Here is a 21,322-nt window from a genome sequence, read left to right as displayed (position 1 = left end):
TTCATTCTCCCTTAAGACTGCACGACTTTATATATGTTTAATGAGAAAGGAGTTAGTTGATTAGTAAGCTTACTATAAAAATGCAAGTTTCTACCTACTGTTAAATACAAAAGAATAAAAAGGCACTTCAGCTGATGGGCTAAACTGTGCAAGAGAAAGAACATTCTTTTAATTAAAGTCCTGGATTAGGATTCAAGTACCAGCTTTACTTTTTGGCTCTGCCACCAGCTTCCTGTGTGACCCAGGGCAAGAAATTTTATCGCTCCACAGCTCAGGTTTTCATCTATAAAATGGACAGTGACATTTCCTTCTCCCAGCCTCTCCACATTTCAGTTGTAAGCAATTACTGTGTATTGTCACGTTGCCTTGGACATTAAGTATTTGATAGTAATTGAAGCCTTTGGGTAGGACTCCAATAAGAAGCTAAAATCAACTCATCTCCTTTCTACAGGATCCTAACGTAAGCTTTGTATTGCCACCATTTGCCACTACTGCGTCTAACCCGTTTGTATCCCTGGGCAAAGTCTTGCAGTCAGCCTTCTTAAGTCCCTGTTTAGAAATGGAGGAGGAGAGACAAAAAGGCAGTGGATCGGGGTATCCCAAACATGTAAAGAATAACTTTGTCCAACACAGAATATCCTGGCCAACTCGAATGGACAATTCCCTGTTAATATTGTCAATGTGCACGAGTATCCCGTGCGATACAGAGAGGCTGCCAACAGCTTGCTGCTTTTTTCTTTGGTATTTTCTACTCCCATTGTAAAAAATGCAGCTCAGTGGTGTTGCCAGGTTTGTAAATTTGAATGAGACCATCTGAGCCCAGTTGACTATTTTAAGAGGGTTCTTGCAAGTAATTACAAGGTAAAAATGAGAATACTTCACACCTACATTCTGACTGAAAACTACTCAGCCCTGCTGGCTCCAGGTTTTTAATTGTCAGAAGAGTTCAAGGTTTGGAAAGTTATTGGCCTATTCCTAACCAGCATTGTGTCATTATTTGGCACGCTTTTTGCTGGGATACCTCCCAAATCTGTGACATAATCAGAGGGTTCTCTACATTACAGCATATAGTCAGATGCTCATGTTAGTGTAAGACGTTGCCATATTTAATACCATTTGCTATTACTTACACTTAATCAACTCTGGAACCAGTTAAACCATATAGGAAAAGCAATTTCAGAGGCTTTCAAATGACAGTTTTCCACACAGAACTTGCCTCAAAATTACAACCTGAAGTTTGTCAGATGCAGTCTACATACGCAATTGCCTCTAAACAAACATCCATAACTCTCCGCAACCCTGTGGGAACTGAAAATTTATATGAAAACAGAAAAAGAGACAAAATAAATTTCTGTAGAACTGTCTTAACTAGAAAAACTGTCAGAGTTTCCCCTTCTGGCCAGCCTTAATTTACTGCTTCAGCAGTTTTATGCCCAACCTCCATGATTATTACAAGCTTTCAGCCACACAGCAATGGCTGAGCTCTCTAGCATCAATCCCCCTTTCAGGTTAAAGCCCCAGTGCAGTATCTCTCAAGAGACTCACAGTGAATTGAGCATAGATATTTTAGTTTACACTCTTGAACTCATGAAATTAGATGCGAAAAGCATGTAAAATGATTACACAGAACTCCAAAATGCTGGTCATGACTTGCAAAAATCGCTTTTGGACTTCTGGTTTCATACCCCACAGGGTCTCAGCATCAGAAAATGCTGATTATTCCCCCAGGGGAAATCAAGGCTCCTTTGGGTGCCACCAGCCTGGTACCCAGCACCTCAAATCACTAGTCAGTTTTGAAAAAGCCCATTATTTACTTTTCTGCCTCTCTATAGGAAAGGAACAGACATTTAAATAAATGACATAATCCTTATTACCATTCCATTCATTCATGCAGGTCCCTATAATTTACTGCCAGGAAAAATAAACTTCTGCATAATATTCCTCAATGTAAGACATTCAAAAGGCTCAAAGGGGGAGAGGAGGTGAGAGGGCTTCTGACAAATATTTGCTCAAGTGACCACATCATCCAGGAACACATTTGCTAGGAAAAAAATGGGTGAAGAGATTTATGGTCAGTGTAAAACATGCCAGATTGCAGCTGGGGCAGTAACGAGGAAAAGGAGCAGGGGACAGAGAAGGGAAGGGGAATTTTTAACCAGTTTCATTTCAGCAAGGAAAACTCCCAATATTGCAAGAGTGCCTTTTTCCTTCTAAGTCACCTCTTAAAAGAGAGTTTTAAGCAACTTGAGTTAATCTACGTTTCCTAAAGGATTAAGAAAAATGAAACCCAAAACAACTCAAAAATGCCACAACTCATCATCATCTTATACACTTCCTGGGCCAGGCTTTAAGTCAAGTTTAAAGCAAGCTTGTGTGAGCAGCCCCTTGCCTCCAGCAAGGTGGTCAGCAGAGGACTGAGGCAACAGAACACAATTTACTACCACCTCTAACAGCCGTTGCTGCTGCACCCTCCATAAACTTTGTTTAAACAAGTGCTCAAACAAAATGGCTTTGCTTGGTTCACCTCAACAATACCCATAGTTCACTATGGATGACAAAAATGTTGCCAAGGCTATAAAAATCCTCATTGCTTTCAGTGTTGACTAGCTAAAACCAAGTGGGTGGTTCACAGACTGGCTTTGAAGGCTTAAATGTTTGAGGGCTGGTGGCAGAGCTCCAGCCTGATGGCATCACAAAGTTATCTTTTTCCTCGTGTGCTCCATGAAGAGGAGCAGATAAGCTCTCATGGTAATTCCATGGGGAATTCTCACTGGTAATTCCACGGGGATTTCTTCCTTTCTTGCTGCCTGAAAAGCTGGCACCTGCTTTATTTTGGATTTGGGGGTTCCTGCAGATTTGAGTGGTCTCAGACAAAATGAGACTCCACTTCTAAAAGTACTACTAGAAGGTCCTACAGTAACAACCAAACTGATTACTTTTGGACAGAGATGCCTTCAGAGTCAATAAAACTGCTCACACCCATCCAGGCTAAGCAGCAAGAGCAGGGGTGAATAGAAAGAGAACTAGATCCTAAGAGTTCAAGCCCTAATGTTACTAAGCACTTAAATAAATACGTGTAAGCCTTATTAAAGTCCACCAGGATTTTGGTATTATTAAGTTAACATTATTAAGCATGTGCTTGATAGTCCTGCTGAATCACAGCTTTGCTACTACTAAGAATTCACACAGTTGTTTATGATTTGTCCTCATGTAAAACACTTCTTCATTACTTTTGTCATCTGCATTTCAGGAACTGCTCAGACCCTGCACAACAGGCTATGGTCAGATCTCTGTTATACTGCTGTGAGTGCAAAGCACCCTTCCTGAAGCTCCAGATCAGCATTAGCTTCACCAAAGTCAGTATCTATCTTCTCATTGTAAGAAAAATCATTTCAGCTCTAATCTAAAGGATCCCTTGACAATTTTCATAACTGCAGCTATTAAAATCTGTGTTGGACAATTGTACAAGTAGTAATCCAATTGTAACACTAATGATTAAAATTGCATCAGTATTTATTATTTGGTTGTCACGGTAAGCTTGTAGGTGGATCACACAAACAAGAATTCACTTGTACACATGGACATTACACCATTGCAAGGTACAAGTAGATTAGTCCTACAGACAAGAGACAGATGAACATATCCTCACATAGCAATTGGTTATGTAGTGAAATCCTGTCTTCAGACTAATGCAAAGTCATCTTCAAAATGAATGCAAAACGTATCAGCTTAGTTCTAAATGTTTTAACTCATCAAGTTAAAACATAGCGTCACACACGACAGAGCTTTACTTACCAACAACGTCGAGATGGTAAGTGTGGTTGATGGATCCGTACTGGTTTTCCACTATGCACGTATAATTTCCCTTGTCAGATGGGACCACGCTCTCCATGATGAGACTCCAGTGCTGGTTGCGGACCTGGTGGGTTGTAACCAGAGAGAGTGGTAACTTCACTGCATAGTCTCACTCTCTCCCCCTCCAAAAGACCTGTTTCCTGAATAGTTAACCTTTTGTAATCCATGATTAAGAACCTATTCTGTGCTCATTTAACTGTTCCGGACAGTGAAATACTTTAGCTATGCCTGGTATGGTACAGCACGGCTGCAGCAGTGAAAGCTTTCACACATTCTGCTATAAATTTACCTTGTCCCTGATCTGAGCACTGCAGACCTCGGTGCACACTCAGTCCTACCAGGCTTAAAAGGATGGCTCCAATTAGCAGCAGTCACCTTACCAGGCTTTACCTCTCAATCCACTCTAAAGTGAATTCATACCCTCAGGACATTTCCCGTCTGTCTCCAAACAATCATCTGATAATATTAACTACCCACCAGCAATACAGCATGGATATCACCCCCTAACATCAAATCTCTGTCTTTCTAGTAGCTCAATTATACAGCAAGGGTTTTGGAGAAACAAAGCACAAAAGGGCAATGTTTGGGATCCCTCCCACAGACAGAGGAGTGGCAACACCTCTCCTGTGGTACCCCAGGGCAGCAAAAGAAATTAAGATGCTGCTTCCAGAAAAATGCCTGAAGAAAATCCTCATGGAAACAGAGAATAAGGATATACATTTATTGCACACAATCCTTCTCGGACAGCTTGTATTAAAGGTGCTGATTCTGTTCCCATTTGAACTCAACAGGAGCATTGGCATTGGTCTTGCAGAAAATAGGATCCAGCCCAATACTGGAAGGATATAGAGTCATCCGGTACACATATATATATATCCTGCGTCATAAATTGGCTCCCAAAATGACCTTTTGCTGGCTATCCACTAATTCCTTGTTTTAGCATTACATTTTTGACAAAGCACTCAAAAATCTTAACATTAAGTAGCCGTAACATACAACTTTGAAATTGCAAAGTACTTTAGTTTAGCAAATGGAATAAAATCCAATCTGGTACAGTCATTTTGATCAGCCAAATGGAAAGTAGCAATTCAGCGCAGTACACCAAAAGAATTTATGGACCAGCAACACTTCCAGTAACTATACATTCTTAAAACATCATTACAACCATAGGTCTGAAATCCTGCTTTGTGAATGACGATTGTGGAGGTCCCTATCCAGCAGGAAAAGGCTGCACAGGGCCCTATCCCCAGCGCAAAGAGCTTAGCCCTCATATTTGCTGGAGGAAAAATAGTTCCAGTTCAGATCTTGGAAGAAGAGTCCTCTCTGTAAGGGGTTCCTGGTTTTCATAGTGCCCCCAGCTATTAATTAGCTCTTTAGCTAGATTATATTATTATTGTCCCGTTATGGTGTATTGATTTATTTTCTTTCCACACTATCAAGAACTACAAAGCGATTTTATAAAGCTAGAAAGAGTTTTAGTGTTACTGTGCTGTTATTCTGCTATGCAACCTTGAAAGTCAAAGTTTGGGTCAGGAAGAATTACTGCCATAAACCACCGGAAAATAACAAATACAGCAGCTACATAGTTTTGCTATTTTACTTCCTTGCAAGCTATTTTGATGGAGATTTGGTCAAAGTGACCTGAACCTTTTGCCACTACAAGTTACATCATGCTTCTCGGAATCAGAGCAAGGGTTTTTAACCCATCTGATCACAAAACAGGAAGAACAAATCATGGCTGCATGGAAGTTAAAACAGCATAAAAATTCCTAACAAGCTGTAAGTAATTAGTTTGATAGGAAAACACAAGAAATTGTTTAGCATCCAATAAGAAAACATAACTAACTTACACCCACAAGTGGATACACTGGATGGCAATATTAAAAAGTATTTGTGCAATTCCCCTTCTTGTAACTCCAATAAGAGGAGATAATATCTTTATCGTAAAACAACAGCTTGAAACTCTTCAGTTTAAGCTAAACAACTGCTGTAGAGGCCCAAAGCACATAAGACACATTGTCACACAACAGGATTTATGACATGGATCTGGATTCAACTAGATCCAGCTTGTTGGCTTAGTGCTTTCTGGTTACAAGTGCAGGATTGAATGCCCAGAAAAAGTCCCCTTTGCTGGGGATGACAGCATCTTCTCCCACTGAAGACTCCAAATTCAACCTTTCATTCTCAGAAACGCAATGGTCGTGCCACATCCGTGCAACCAACACCATGATCATACAGTCTTCGTTAACATGGTCTTTTCAAGTAACGTGTTGTCACACCCTAGTCCCAACAAAGCCTGTCCTTGGGGAGTAAAACTAGAGCCATTACAACCAGCACCAAAATCACAGAATCATAGAAACATCTAGTTTGGAACTAGATGACTTTAAGGTCCTTTCCAACCCTAACTATTCTATGATTCTATGAAAAGACCTTTAAGATCATCAAGTCCAAGTCCATTAACCAAATGCCAAACAAAACAAAACCAACCCCACTGTTATGATTGAAGTTGCAAATAGATGGCCTCTTCGGTAATGCAGGTTAAAGCCATAAGCTCCCTCCTGGTTGCTCACTAGGGCCCTTCTAACTGAAGACACCAGTGCTACAGCTCTCCAAATATTCCCTAATAAGTTTCCATAGATAATACCAACAGGGTCCATTGAAGCTGTTTAAACAGATGACAGCTTATCTGGCAGACATATTAGGGAACTCATACACACTAATCCACTAGGAAAAAATCACGGAGGGCAGCAACAAGCTGCTGAAAGCGGGAATATCCTCACCAGGCCTAGAGAGTCCAGAAAAGGATGTGTCCACAGACGCATTCAAAAACCTTTCCAGTTCTTCAACCTGACTAGCTCCTTGCCAGCTATTATTTCTACTATTTTATTCCCAGAAATCTTAGCTCATATTGATTTCTTTTCAAAATCCTGGAGAATCTACTCCATTACCTGGTCTTCAGAGTATCCCTCTCTATTTGCCATTGCCTCTTCTTGACATAGGGGAATTATTTCCTGTGAAAGTAGTGAGGTGTTGTTACATGGTACCCAGAGAAGCTGTGGCTGCCCCATCCCTGGCAGTGTTCAAGGCCAGGTTGGACACAGGGGCTTGGAGCAACCTGCTCTAGTGGAAGGTGTCCCTGCCTATGGCAGGGGTTGGAAGTGGATGAGCTTTAAGGTCCTCCCAACGCAAACCATTCTAGGACTGTGTAAAAATGTGATTCCCCACAAAATCAGCTCAGGTAGAGAGAACAAATGCAGAACGTCCATGCAAAAGCCATAGGCTTTTACAGTTCCTATAGAGTCAGAACTCTTTCTTTACTCTGTATTTACCTGCCTGAATCTAAATGTGTTTAAGACAACTGTAGTGATGAAGTTTATCAAAATGCACATGTGAAAACACACACACCTGTTAATGCTTAAATAGTACCAACTGATAGAAATACATTTACTTTCTGGGTGGTGTATAGAAAAGTAAAGGCTCCTGTGGTCTCTCACGGAGGATGTAGATTATTCATTCAAAGAAATTATAAAATGCCTTTAATTGCACAAGCAAGAGCTATCATCACTTTAGAGGCAGATATAAAAACACAACTATAAAGGACTTAGACATTCAATAAATGATTTTTTGTCAGAATTTTGTGTATACCTTGAAAAATCATTGAAGGCTCAAATTTGAAATTCACCACCCAGAATTAGTCACGGTGGAGGAATTTCACTCTGGAAGCTATCTTGGGCAGCACATACACCCTCCTGCTAGCCTGACTGAGTGCAAATTGACTCAAGATATTCCCCGGTCTGAAGGACAAAGTACTACAGGCCACTATCTGATTGTGATAAAGAGCATACAAAGAAGAGATTTCTTAGCTCAAGGAAGCAGGAGAGAGGTGGCTGCAGGATTAGTGGAAATCTTCATGTTTTCCTTATTTTTACGTTGTTCTTAAAGTCTTCAAGGGATGATTGCCTCTTCCGAAAAGGACAGATGGTGTTACATCAACTGGTCATGGCAGATACGGCCAAGCTTGGTTCCAGCTATTCTATTTGCTCAAAGTATTATGGAGAGTTCCAGCAGAAATGCTTTACATGTAGCAACGCTCAGATTCAAGACAAGCTATCATACAAGAATTATCTTGAGTTGCTGTGATATCTGGCTGAAAACAAACTAGTCCTTTCTGAGGATTCCTTCATTACAAGTTCGTCAGTAAAGACATGCAATACAAGAAAATACAATTCTCTCTTTACTCCAGAATAAATTTGGATAAGCCCATAACGACCTCAACCTGCCCCTCTACAAGAAGAGAACACAGGCTCCAGAAGCTCTGGAGGACTCATTCTTTAACACCCATTCACTGAAAACAAAAAAGATGGCTATTTAAACCACCAACAGACACTAGAATATACATGGATTTGATAAGCAGAATGGCAACGATTAGTTTGGACTTCATGATCTTAAAGGTCTTTTCCAGCCTAGTTGATTCTATGATCCTCTAAGTAAATGCTACCAGATCATTTAACATTTGATGTATTTCTGAGCAACAAGAAAGTCTAAAATCCACAGCTGTGCCCCCTCTTTACTTCTCTCAGACTAAAGAGAGGTAAGAAGTTATGACTGAGAATTACAGGCATATACTTCGCTGATCCAGGTGGCTTTAGAAATAGGCATCTGTGGTTTTGTCCCAGAGTACATACATACCTATGAAATTGTATATGTTTAATACACACAAGCAAAAATTCAACCTGTGGCACTTAACGGGCTCAAGTCTAAATGAGCTCACGCAGAATCCTAGCACAAGGTTGCAGTGGCAGCACAGAGCCCCACAAGTGCGGATTTACCCCATCAAAGATCATCCTCCCAAACCAGACATCAGGTATCTCCATCCCTGCCGTGTAAGACACGCATTTTCCCGCATGATTTTCAGGAGTGATATTTCCATTTCCCCTTTGTGAGGTATAAAGGGTTTAAATAATGCCCCAGTTAGTACCAAAACAGTTACTATTATTTTCCAAGACAGGATTAGTTTGGATTTGGTGTTTGGGTTGTTTTTTAATTGCCTTCCTTTTGGTTTTAGAAAAGCACTGAGAAAGGTGAAAATCACTGAATTGGAGCCAATTCGTTAACACTCTGCAGCGTTATGAAAGGCAGAAGGTGTTGCCAGGTGTACACTCATAAGCAACAGTAATTTATGGTGTAAGCAAACATAGATGGAAAAGTCTACTTAGATAATTAGTGTTCATGCAGAGAGATTTTCTGGGCTTCGCTCTGTGCTAACACAAATGTTGGAAAAATTGACACTTTCTACAGTAAATCCAGCTAGAGAGGAAAGGAGACTACAGCTTCTCCTCCTCTGCACTGGAAAACTTAGGGTTTTTGTACCAAGCAGGATCCGAGTCAACAGCACACGAAGAAACATACACCCCGACTCCATCAGGGCATTGCAAAATGTGGCACCCCAAAGATACTGCAGTTACCGGGGTAAGACAGCAGTGAGGTACCCCAAGACTCAGTCTTGAGCTTACTGTGTCATCTGGACAAAGGCAGTTAACTTCTGTCTTAATTAGCATTAGAAATTGCCCTGAACAAGTTCTAGGTTGGGGCTTGCAGCGTGACACAAAGTGACTAACTCATAAACTTCTCGTCTTTGCAGAGAAGCCCTGAGATGCTGGGTGAGGATGCCACTGGCAGAAGCTCCACAGAAGAAGTTCAGGTAACCCACAAATGCAGGCAGGATGGCAAGGGCAGTGCTTGAACAGCAATCTGCCATTGAAGTCACACACTCCCATTCGTGCAAGGAGTGGGATAAGATGACCGAATCCTGACTTCTGACCTGACCTAGGCAGATACCGGGGGGTTAAAGGTCCATGCACTAACCCACAGAGCGAGATGGCCTCCCTAAACCTCTCTCTTAATCAGTAACCACCAATTTAGAATGAAACATCTAATCTAAGCTGCTTAAAATTCAAACAAACCCTTGTTAAAGTAATTGCTGTTACTTTCCCCTCAAATTCTGCTTCCCATTTCAGTTTCACAGACCATAAACTCTATAGAAAATAACAACTTTTGACTTACAACCCTTCCTTTATTAAACTGCTTACTATCACCAGGGTGGATGGCCACGTTTTTAACAAAGCAGTCAAAAATGAATAGAGCAAAATAGTCTTACTCCACTTTGCAAAGTCAGTCTTTGGCTTTCCAAATAAGTCTCTCTATAAAATTCTTAGCTGCACTGCTATGTCAGAAGCCTGATTTTGACAAAAGTTATATATAGAGAGAGAATTAATGCTCAGTAACTGCCAAAGAAACCACCCACCCGTCCCCAGAAGAAAACAATTACTCTTTTTTTTTGCTTCTACATTTGATCCAAGTTTTCTGTTGACTTCAAGTTCAGTTTTGGTTTTTTTCACAGCCTTGGTCAATGAGAGAAATCGCAAAACCCCATTGTGAGTTCTTACCTTATATCCACCAATGCGATGCTCTTGTTTAAACTCTTTCCCATTTTTCAGCCATCGCATGGTCGGCGTTGGGTTTCCCATCGCCGGACAACGAAACTTGACGGTGTTCGCCGCTGGCACCGCATGAAGCCTTTTCTCCATTTTGTCTGTGTGTGTCCAATAGGGTGCCCCTGTTGCAAGGAAATACACCCAGAAACATCAGTACTTGGAAACTGAGCTCCCTTTCCAGCCCCTTCCGTAAGGACATAAAGAGTTGCACATATTAAACATGGTTTGAGTACATGACTGGAAGTCATATGCTGCAAGTGTGGACCAGTTTTTCAAATGGCTCAGTCTGCAGCTTTGAGTACACCATTTATGATGAAATCCCAATAATTAACCACATTGGTTTGTGTGTGTCAAGTAAAACAGAGGGACTGAGTTTTCAGTGACTCAAATGATGAGACACTTAACTTCAAGCTGAGTTACTGCGAGTGCTCAGCAAACTTTGAATTCTTTGACTTCGGCTGCAAAGCCAGACAGACCAAGTCAGAAGAGCTGTCGGAAGCATCAGCCTTAACCTCTCTCCATGTGTTAGAAGGCGGATAAACATAGCTACCTGCCTGGCAGCATGCTAAAACTTACACTGTACGATGGCAAGGTGAACTGTGTTGTTACTGTCACAGAAACTACTGAAATCTATTTACAAATGGAATGTATTTCTGAAACGTTAACCAAGGAGGAAGAAAATGAGCACATGTGGATCAGGAAAACTCAGTAACAGCATTCATCATTTTTGCTGGGATTTCCCACTCTCATGAGCCTGTCAAAGCCCAAATTGAACAAGACCAACACCAAGGCACAAAATGAATACTTCTCTCAGCCTACATTTACTGAAATGATCACTTTTAGTAGTGCCTGGCAAGGCTCTCCTGGCTCACTCACTCCCTCCTTGCCATGCCCTGGCCCTGTCTGTGCCCACACGAGGAGCCTACGGAATACATGGAAAACCCCCCTTTCAACCAAGTTCTCAACCACTTGTCCTGTACCAGCACAGGAAACACAGCAGAGCAAAACACACAACTACCCATCTCGTTTAACCCCCTGAGAAGCAAATCTGGATAGATACATCCATATACAAGGTTATCCCATGCTCCGCATCCATGCACCACTTTGGCTACATTGCACAGTCTTCGTGGCATTGCTTCAGTTGTCTCACCAAAACAGGTATTTTTAAAAGTTAAAGATTCATGTTTAATAGTAGGAAACATTAATTTCTTTTACAATCGAGTTTTCCTGAAGCAAATCAGATTAGTGTGGAATTTTTAGGACTAGAGGGGTCCAGAAAAATAACTCCATTTCTCTCAGCCCTGTTTCATTTCCTTCATTAGCAGCCTAACACTCCACTATAAATAAACTCTTCCGTTCCTCAAATATTTATAGCAGTTCTTACAATCAGCGCAAACTCAGAAATCCTGCTACCCCCCTCTCTAAATAAAAATACAGCTGGATAGAAAATACAGGAATAAACCCTTTAACAACGTCTCGGTATAAAGGCAACATTCTAAAAGCAAGTCTCATAATGATGCTAAGAACGATACGTGGGTTGGCAATTAGTGTTAAAATTAATGAAGCAGAAAAGCAAAGCAAATTTGTGCATGTAATCAAAGTAGAAAATCCGGTCACTATTGAAAACTTAACTGCAATACTAAGAACTTGTTACACAGACTGAAGTGAATTAGGGATGCAAGGAAAATCACTGTTAACATTATTTGCTAAAACCAGGATCACATTAAAACAACAGAAGACTTTAAACAAAGCCAACCAAAGGAATTAGCTACCACACGCAAAGACCTAATTACATTACAAGTATACCAGGAAAAGGGGGAATTACATGTTGGTACCGATATATTAAAAGGATTATTTTCTCTGGACTGCTAAAACTCTTGCACAAGGCAATGCAAGGTGACCACTACTGCGCCCTACCCACAACTCCCACAAAGCCAAAGTAAACTGTGGCAGGTCAAAGCCAATCAACCACCCAAACCAGTTATATCGGTACCTCAGACAGAGCAGAGCGCCCAGATTTCGCCCTAAAAAGACAACGCTGACCCAGCAGTTTCTCAGCCAGCATGGTCACTACTCATCACGTCTGTCACACACACCCCCTCCTGCACGTATAGAGCATAAAGAGCCTGGGTACAGTCACTGGCAAGCACAACCTCTGAAGCACGGGTTCCACAGCTCACCCATGGTGATGCTGTTCTGCAGGATGGACCAAGCTCTGGAGAAGCTTCCAACATGGCATCAGAGTTGGTCAGGATCCAGCTACCAACAGCTCCCCAAACCAAGCTGCTTCGTGTAACCAGGTTTCTGCTGCATTATAGTGCAGCTCATCCTCAGGTTTTCTTGTATATATGCCTCTTTCATCAACCCTCACCCTCTAAAAAACTGCTCCTGGAAGAGAAGTGCTCCAATAAGAGTCCTATATGACAAATGCACAGGGAGAAAAAACTTTGCTCTCTGGAAGAGCTGGGAGCAGAGAAGAAGCCAGGAGGATGCAGGCAGGAACAAAGAGAAGCAGCTCAGTTCTGTGCCAGGGAGAGAAGGGGAAAGGAAACTCCCCGGGCTGAAACGACTCTGCTTGGAAAGCTTCCCCTCACACAGTCCTCAGCTTAATCCGCAAGGCTCCCGAATTACAGGGGAGCTTGGAGAAAAACATGCGGACATCACATGTTGAAAACGCTTCAAGACATCCTACCATTTCTCACTAGGTAGTAGCAATGTATATTGGCAGCTCCTCAGTGTGTTTGAAGGGAAAAGAGAAAAAGGCAGCAACATCCACAAACCATAACACTCGCCCTCATTTTGTGCTTTCATACAGTGATTAACGCACAGCATTTCTCTTTATAGATTAAATTAGCATAACCTAAAGGCACCTTCTACTGCTTTTATTTGTCCTTAGAGGAAAAACGTCCAGATTCACTAAAACCAATAACGAACATAGTTAATGATGAAAGATCATCAATAGATCATCTATCTATTAGGTAACAGATTAATAGATAATAGTGCCAGCTTCTCTCACAGACAGCACCCAGCTCATCCCAGCTTTGCTAACAGGACAGGTGGAAATAGGCAGCACCACTGTTAAAAGTTCACCGTGACAACAGTGCAGACTCCAGCTCATAGCAGTAACAAGCAGCAGGGGAACGGGTGGGAATTCCTGATTGCTTTTGGAGCTCTCATTAGTGGAGAAAATATCCTGCTGACCCACACTGCACTCCACTGCAAATACATTATATCTAATCAGGCAAATCTCCTGCATGTGAAATTGAAATTAGGCTGCCCAGGGGACTGCTTCACTTCAGGACTCTTTAATTTTCACTTGGACTTATCTGATACAAAGGACTACTAAAGCAGTCAGCTCCAAGCCTGCCCTACGAGCTCCTTGACCAGGCAATAGCACACCTAAAATGACCACACCAACCCCCTGCAAAGGTTTTAAGTCCAGTTGTATTTGACCTTTAATTAAAACACACTTCTAGGCAACATCCTATTTTTGCTGCTCCCTTGAGTGGGTTTCCACTCTAAAGGATTTCATGAATTTGAACCTTGTTTCATCCTTTCTGAGCGTCTTCAAGGCATGAAAAGAACAGCATGTGGATCGCATTTAGATACTTTTTGTTCTTGGTGCCAATTTACCATTGCTTGGCCCAGAAGAAATTGTTTAAAGGGCGATAAGGAAAAAAGTCCTAAAGCTTCCAGTCGCCTGACTAGAATTTAAGGCAGAATAGCAGCATCTCCAGGGCTATCCAGGGGTCTCCGGAATAAATCACTGTTGGTAGATCTCAGTGGACCACATCATGAGCCGTTGCCTTGCCAGCACCAAGTCAAGATTATAGAAATCCCTTAAATTGGGGCTACCTTTTAACAAGATGAGGCAACAAGCACCAACAATGTATTATCCTCCACTGCTGCCAGTAGGAACTGATGATGAGCAGCCCTTAGCTTTGCAAAACCCAAGTCCCAGATCAAGGTCCTTGGAGGTGGCCCTCCAAAACCAAGCTAAGGCACCTCTTTAGGGCAACAAAGGGGAAAAAGCGAGTTGCCAACAAACCCGTTTTTGTGGACAGAGAGGACTATTTTGCAGTGGAACCAATCCTGCACCTTCCCCACAAGCACTAATCCCTTCAACAAAAGCTGGAAGTAATAAAAAGCTATTCAGGATGCAGTCTGGAACAAATCTACCACAGTGCTTTTTTCAGACAGTTAAAGTATCTGTCAAGCTAAAAGGACACCAAACGCAGAGTGAAATCTGCTATGCATGCCTTTTGCTTATAAATACACACAGGGCAAATGGTCAAACGCACATGTGTACACACAAGTGCCCTCCTCTCCTGAGGATGAATTGCTCCTCGCAGCTACCGAGCCACTTACAGCCTCCACTGACTTCAAGGGCAGCTGTATTTTCTGGGCAGCCTTGAAAATGACACTAGATCTCCTCCATAGCCTCTCTGCTTGTATTGGAAAACCTTGGTCTCTGAAAAACATATCTGCAACTGAGGCGAATTAAAAAAGCTTAAAGGAATACTTACCCTCGTAAATGAAACAGCTCTAAAAAGGTTTGCTTTAAATATGCAGGAATGAGAATGCCAAGGCTCAGTTTCCTGTGGAAGGCACTACAGCCATTTCCTGCCTCATCACATCATAATTAACATGCCAGGACAGCTGGACTTTATCAGAATTGTTTCATCAAAAAGCAACAACCTTTGAAGACTATGGCCTTTTGTTTCCATCAGTAAAGGCATAACCGGGCCAATTTCCATTGCTTATCCTTAATGATCGCAGCTGTAATTTGTATGTAAATTATCAGTGAAATCGGTTTAGATCTGCAAAGCTCAAACCATGGCTCAGGAAACACTTAAAGTCTTCTTCTCTTACAGAGCAGCAACCAGGGGCTCTTGGGAGATCGTGGACTTCCCCAGGCTCTGCCTCACATAGGCAGGAGAACATGGTAAGGGATATTTGAGCATTACACAACACTGCCTGCCCCATGGCATGCTCATGGTGGACCTTTGGCTACCCCTGAACTCCTTACTTGCCTTTCAATCTGTCTTGGAACAGAGTGTCTTAAATGAGATGTGGCCTTCTGGACGCAATATAAAATCTAGAAGAGGAGCACCGATGGGAAGGAGCTCTCAGAAGATGCTAGATGCACAGAGTTCAGTGGTTTGCGAAAGCACCACACCAAGTCCCACCCCTAACTTTCATACAGCTCCAATCTTGCCAAATCACAACCCTCTTTCAGCAACGCTGCTTTAATCCAGCCGAGTTACTGTGATGCAACATTTCATTGAAAGCAGACTACTTGCAGGGATGTGGTGCCACACTTAGTCTTCTGGTTCCAACTCTTCCCATCGAGCCCTCAGACATCAGGAGGAAGGCTGCGCTGCTCCCTGCACCCATCTGCAGCTTGCGAGAAGCCGCAGCAGTTTGTGGGCACCTTGTAGAAAGCAATCTCATCAGGATTTGTTTGTGCAATGCTCTGGCTGGGAGCAATCTGTCTTCTTGATGTTTCCTCCCTTCTGCACCACAAGAGCTTGCACTCTTCCTGCCACCTGAAATGCTTGTGTGCTCACACTGTAGAGGCACCTTTCACTTTGAGCAGGGAAAGTGTGACTGACCCCTGTGGAAGCACACACCCCATCCCCAGCAGATGGAAATCGTCAGTGACCTTTCACCAGCTCCTGAACCAAGATTGATTAACCGGAGCTTACAATGACACCTCGTAATACAAGACCGTCACTAGTGTTACACAAGACACCACTGCCCAGAGAAGCTGATGCTGCTCCAGTGTTCAAGGCCAGGTTGGACATGGCTTGGACCACTGTGGTCTAGTGGAAGGTGTCCCTGCCCATGGCAGGAGGTTGGATGAGCTCCATTTTATAACTCTATGACTATGACCACTGGGTACTTCTCCCTGTTGCACAACCATCTTATAAGGCATAGCTGCCTTGAGATCAGGTCCTTTTCATTTCTGTCTCTTCCAAAAGGCATTTGGGCTCACAAAGTATCAGCACAGATTAGAAGCACAATTGTCTTTGCTAACACACCAAAAACATACAAGCCCTTTCCTGACCAACACCAAAAAAGCTCTAAAGTGATAACAGACATAGGGATGTCTCCTAAAAGGAATTCCTACCCACGAGTCCTTTACAGGGGAACACTAACATTGCCTAGGTTGGTGAGTTTTGCTTAGACAACTCCTTTTAAAGGCAGTGTCCCTTTCCCAAACTTGCCAATTATCTTTGCCACCGCATTCTTTGTCAGAGCAGCCTCCAGCTGCCTAATCTCAGCCACTTCAAGCTGCACCTGTGAATCAGACCGGGTTAATCACACTAACAGATGGCAGGGGCCAAACAGGCAGCTAACAACTTATATCATTTTAAATAGCATCTAATGTTTCACAGCTTCAGACCAGGGGCAGTCGTATATAACAGTAACTAACTAGGGGAGCTCAAGCCAGGCTTGTACTTTATCATACTTCAAGCATACAGTATAGCTGCCAGCTACTAATCAGGCTGACGAGCAAACATACTACCTGGCTACTGTGTTTGGTAACTAGCTGACATCTCCCATGAAGGATTTCTGTGTTCTGCGTGTTATTGACTTTACAAAGCACAAGTGATAGCAGTCACTGAGGGGATTTTGCAGCAGCACATAGGGGCATAAGGAACCAATATGAATTTTACCTTCTTTTTTTTTTCTCTCCTTAGCAACTGTTCTATTTAGAGCCTATTAATAGCTTTCCAAATTCTCCAAAGGGACTGAAGTTTAACATTCAGATAGGTTTAAGACTCTTTTAGCCCATTTTCATCACACATAAGTAACACAAAATGTGGGTTTAGTGCTGGATTGCTTTCTATGCCACAAACCTTGAGGTCCTTTGCAGACAAAAGAACCTCATTGTCTCCAAACTCATTCTCCCAGGGGAGATTTCTGCCGAGATTAAGGATTGAAGGATTTGCCTCATTACAACTTAATTTTTAAAGTTTCCATACCACCTTTTAACAAAGTGAGCCGGATCTTTGGTTCTTCTGTTACATTTCAGCTTAAGTTGAGGGGAAGTTAGTTCATCTGCGAGAGTCTAAACCAGACAAAGACTGAACTTCAGTTCAGGAAGAAAGGAAACCGCAGAAATGCTAGCAAGAAAGGAGACAGAAAGTGCAGACCAGTAAAGTTTAGGAGAATATTAGTTTATTTCTCTTTTTCTTTTCCAAGATATGAACTATGTGAAACAGAAAACGGAGAAGGACAAAGAAACCGCTATTTGACAGCCCATGCAGTGAACAATCAAGAAGCTCTGAAGGCAGGAGTGCGAAAGACGGGGCATTATTTTCCACGTGGATCTTGCTAGTGACTTCTGCCAGTTGGCTGCTACTTACTCATCTGGTTGCTGTCATTCACAAAGTCCTCGGACCCATCGTTGTCATCTTCATCGTCCCCAGAGGAAAGAGCATCTGCACATTAAAAATAATCAAGTCTTTAAACCAAATAAAGACAAATAAACCAATATGCTACATCTTAAGATTATCTATCAGGAGAACAGATGTTACATTCTGCAGAGGCTACAGAAAAAGAAAATCCAGCCACAAAATGTGTGTTATTCTTATAAAATTCTAACAAAACTAGCTAATACTCCTGAAACGCTGCAAAGTTTCCATAGGGATCTCGCTGACTCCAAAAATCTCTTTCTACTTTTAATTCTTCTTTTTCTTAAAGACATGCAGTTGAACAGAACTAAGGGTCTCCAGAGTTATTTATCCTTAAAGGATGTAGGACACCCCTTTTCCTCTTCTGATGGGGGGGGGGGGAACGGGACCTTGTATTCGTTCTACTGGCATTATCATCGCCACAACTATAATCTGATCGTGGCATAAAACAGAGAGCTATTCAGCACATTTTGATCACAGATTCACAGAATGGTTTGGGTTGGATGGGACCTTAAAAGATCATCTAGTTCCAACACCCTCACTGTAGATCCTGTGAAATAAAAGGAGTATAAAAAAGGACATGGAACTGTTGGAACAAGTCCAGAGGAGGCCACGAGGATGCTCAGGGGACTGGAGCACCTCCTGTATGAAGACAGGCTGAGGAAGTTGGGGCTGTTCAGCCTGGAGAAGAGAAGGCTGCGTGGAGATCTCATAGCAGCCTTCCAGTATCTGAAGGGGGCCTATAGGGATGGTGGGGAGGGACTCTTCATTAGGGAGTGTAGTGACAGGACAAGGGGTAACGGGTTCAAACTTAAACAGGGGAAGTTTAGATTGGATCTAAGGAGGAAATTCTTTCCTGTAAGGGTGGTGAGGCACTGGAATGGGTTGCCCAGGGAGGTTGTGAATGCTCCATCCCTGGTGGTGTTCAAGACCAGGTCGGACAGAGCCTTGGGTGCATGGTTTACTGTGAGGTGTCCCTGCCCATGGCAGGGGGGTTGGAACTTGATAATCTTAAGGTCCTTTCCAACCCTAACTATTCTATGATTCTATATACAAAGAGTGTATCTCACAGTCAGGATAAGGAGGAAAATACCTAAATAACTAGAGAACGCAGCTCAGCTTGCTGTGCCCAAGTGGGTTATTTCACATTATAGCATAACGTGTCTTTATATCACATTTTACAGCGTCTACATGCAAAAACCTACATTTAACTCACTCACCTGTAACATTTACAATGAAGTACAGAGTATCACTGTCTAGGGTCCTAACAGCAGTGCAAGCATAGAGGCCCGAATCTCTGGGTGTAGCATCCTTAATTTGTAAGTACTCCCCAATAATCACTGTCCTATTGTCGGGCCCCAAAGGGACCCCATCCTTAGTCCAACTGATCATGACGGCGTCTCTCAATTGACAGCGCAACTCAAGCGGCTCTCCTGGAAGTGCTGAGTATACATCTGGCTGAGAGATTTGGTATTTGGTTGGCGGCTCTGCGAAGGTGGGAGGAAAGGAGGAAAAGAAGAGAAAGGAAAGGAGAGAATTTCCAACACAAGTCAGTGAAGGCCCTTGTCATGCACAGAAATCAAGTTATGTTAAACAAAAAAGTTTCATCCAAATCAGCCCAGCAATCTGCCTTGTGAAACTGAACCACTCACAGGTATGGAAGAGGCTTCATTGTCAAGAAGTTAACCACAAACAAAGCTCATTCCCTTTTGATCGCTGCCTCAACATGTGCCTTCTCCCAAGTGCCACGCAAAGGCACAACCCTTCTCACTAGCCACTGTGAGCAGCTCTAGGGAGATGAGTGCTGCTGAACCTGGGGCTTTGAGGAACTTGGAGGAGGGAGGAGGTCAAGAAGCAAATTCAGGTTTATATCTTAGCATTCGGGTCTGCGATTCAAATTAAAACTTAACCTTGCCCCATCTGATTTTATAAGTTTGTTGTTTTCTTTTTCAAACTGAAAAGAGCTCTGTTGGAAGAAAAGAATGCCCAAGCCTCCCCCCCCCAATAAACATTTCCTATACACAGCGTATATGACGCCCCTTATTTTATTCCCTGCAGCCTTCCCAAAGTCTCTACTTTTGCCTTCTATACCATCAGCTCTGTTCCAGTGACAGTAACTTTTTCCTTTAACTCATGCTTCATTTCTTATTTCACATCCTCTCCTGAGCAGGATACAGCAGAAACCCAGGAACACAAGCAAAGCATGTCACAGTGTACACAGAAGTTCAGAACAAAATGGCTCATCCACCAGTTCCCTTTTATAACCAAATAACAAGAAGAATGCCAAACCACAGTCTTTTTCAAAAAAAAAACATCCTTGGAAAACTACATCTGCCTATAGTTACTAGAACTTTATCACCCCTTTTTCCAAGGCTGGCTCTCAGCAGGAGGGAGGGAACCACAGCCCCAGACACTTGGGACCATCTCCGCAGTGGGATGCTCCAGATAATGCTCCACATATAGGGACAGCTGTTGTAACTGGTTTCTCCCTACAACCACAGTATCCCCCATCCCACGACCCTCTGGACCTCACCAAGGAACAGTAAATAGAGGAAAGAAGCATGAAACCATCTTCTGTTTGCTCCTGAGGAGAATCACATCGCACAGACAGCTGCTCACCAGCACACAGCCTTCTTCCCATGCAGGCACCATGTGCATATATAAATACACACACACCTTTCTGTTTGCCAGGGAGTCTGAGGGAGTATTAAAGTAGGTGACTCTTCAGTGCAAACCCTTGAGTCTAAGAATACTGAAACCCTGAAAGCTGTGTGCCCTGTCTTTAGGGCATGGCGTTGGTCATTTCTTGCATCACATTTCCAACAGAGAACTCCGAAACAAGCATCACATCTGAGCTAGCCTGTGGACATGAGTCTGGAAATGCTGAAGCTCTTGTCAGTAGTTTGGTTGTAGGGTAGCCCTGTATGGAGCAGGGAAGTTGGACTCAATCATCCTTATGGGTCCCTTCCAACTTGAGATAGCCTGTGATTCTACAAGTACCAGAAGTGGCCACCTCAGTGGGACACTCATGCATTTAAATATTGGGTTAAACTGACAGGCTTGAACGTGCCAGATTTCTTCTCCCACTCATCCTGGATTTATGTCATTTCAAGGAGTTTAGTGGGAGTTTGACTGAGTGAAAACAGATCCAGGGATGTGCCCTTGCAAAACAAGCAGCTTCTCCTCTTTCTCTAGGGAAAATATGCTTTCTTAAACAACAGATTTGACATATGCATCACACCAAGATGGTGACCAGAAGAAGTACATAAAACCATCTAAACAAGACCAATTACAGAGATCATAAAGATTCTTGGATTTAGGTTTTATAAGAAGGTCTCTAAACTTTCCAGTGTGCAAAGTTCCATCTCAAAGTCTAGGACAAGCTCCAATATAACTTTACACTCCTTATAAACTAATTCGGTCTTGATGATACATTCACAAAGCCACAGATCTGCAATGCAGGTGCTCCACTGGGTACCACACTACGCTGTTAGGAACCTAAGCATGGGTTCCTTTCTGCATGTGTTTTGCAACAGTAAGGAGTATAGT

The 21,322-nt window shown here is 42.6% G+C and overlaps 1 protein-coding gene across 16 annotated transcripts in view; it reads right to left on the bottom strand.

Annotated features, from left to right (window-relative positions):
* Nucleotides 1-21,322, bottom strand: part of FGFR2 (fibroblast growth factor receptor 2) — an 86,708-nt gene that overhangs the window by 47,359 nt on the left and 18,027 nt on the right. For 6 of the 16 annotated variants that reach the window (XM_057417295.1, XM_057417296.1, XM_057417289.1 and 3 more), the window contains exons 3-4: nt 10,302-10,471; nt 3,796-3,919 (exon numbers count right to left, since the gene is read on the bottom strand). In XM_057417295.1, coding sequence (XP_057273278.1) covers nt 3,796-3,919; nt 10,302-10,471 — 294 coding nt within the window. Of the gene's footprint in view, nt 1-3,795; nt 3,920-10,301; nt 10,472-17,725; nt 17,801-18,993; nt 19,261-21,322 lie in introns of all 16 variants that reach the window. The other 10 variants (XM_057417281.1, XM_057417283.1, XM_057417280.1 and 7 more) reach the window with 2 other exon arrangements.

The sequence above is a fragment of the Pezoporus wallicus genome, unplaced genomic scaffold (assembly GCF_028554395.1).
Source record: "Pezoporus wallicus isolate ANWC-B61680 ecotype Strahan unplaced genomic scaffold, APGP_CSIRO_Pwel_v1 contig_8188, whole genome shotgun sequence".
NCBI classification, from domain to species: Eukaryota; Metazoa; Chordata; class Aves; order Psittaciformes; family Psittacidae; genus Pezoporus; species Pezoporus wallicus.
Note: the sequence above shows the minus strand (reverse complement) of the source record. Positions and strands in the feature narration are given on the sequence as shown.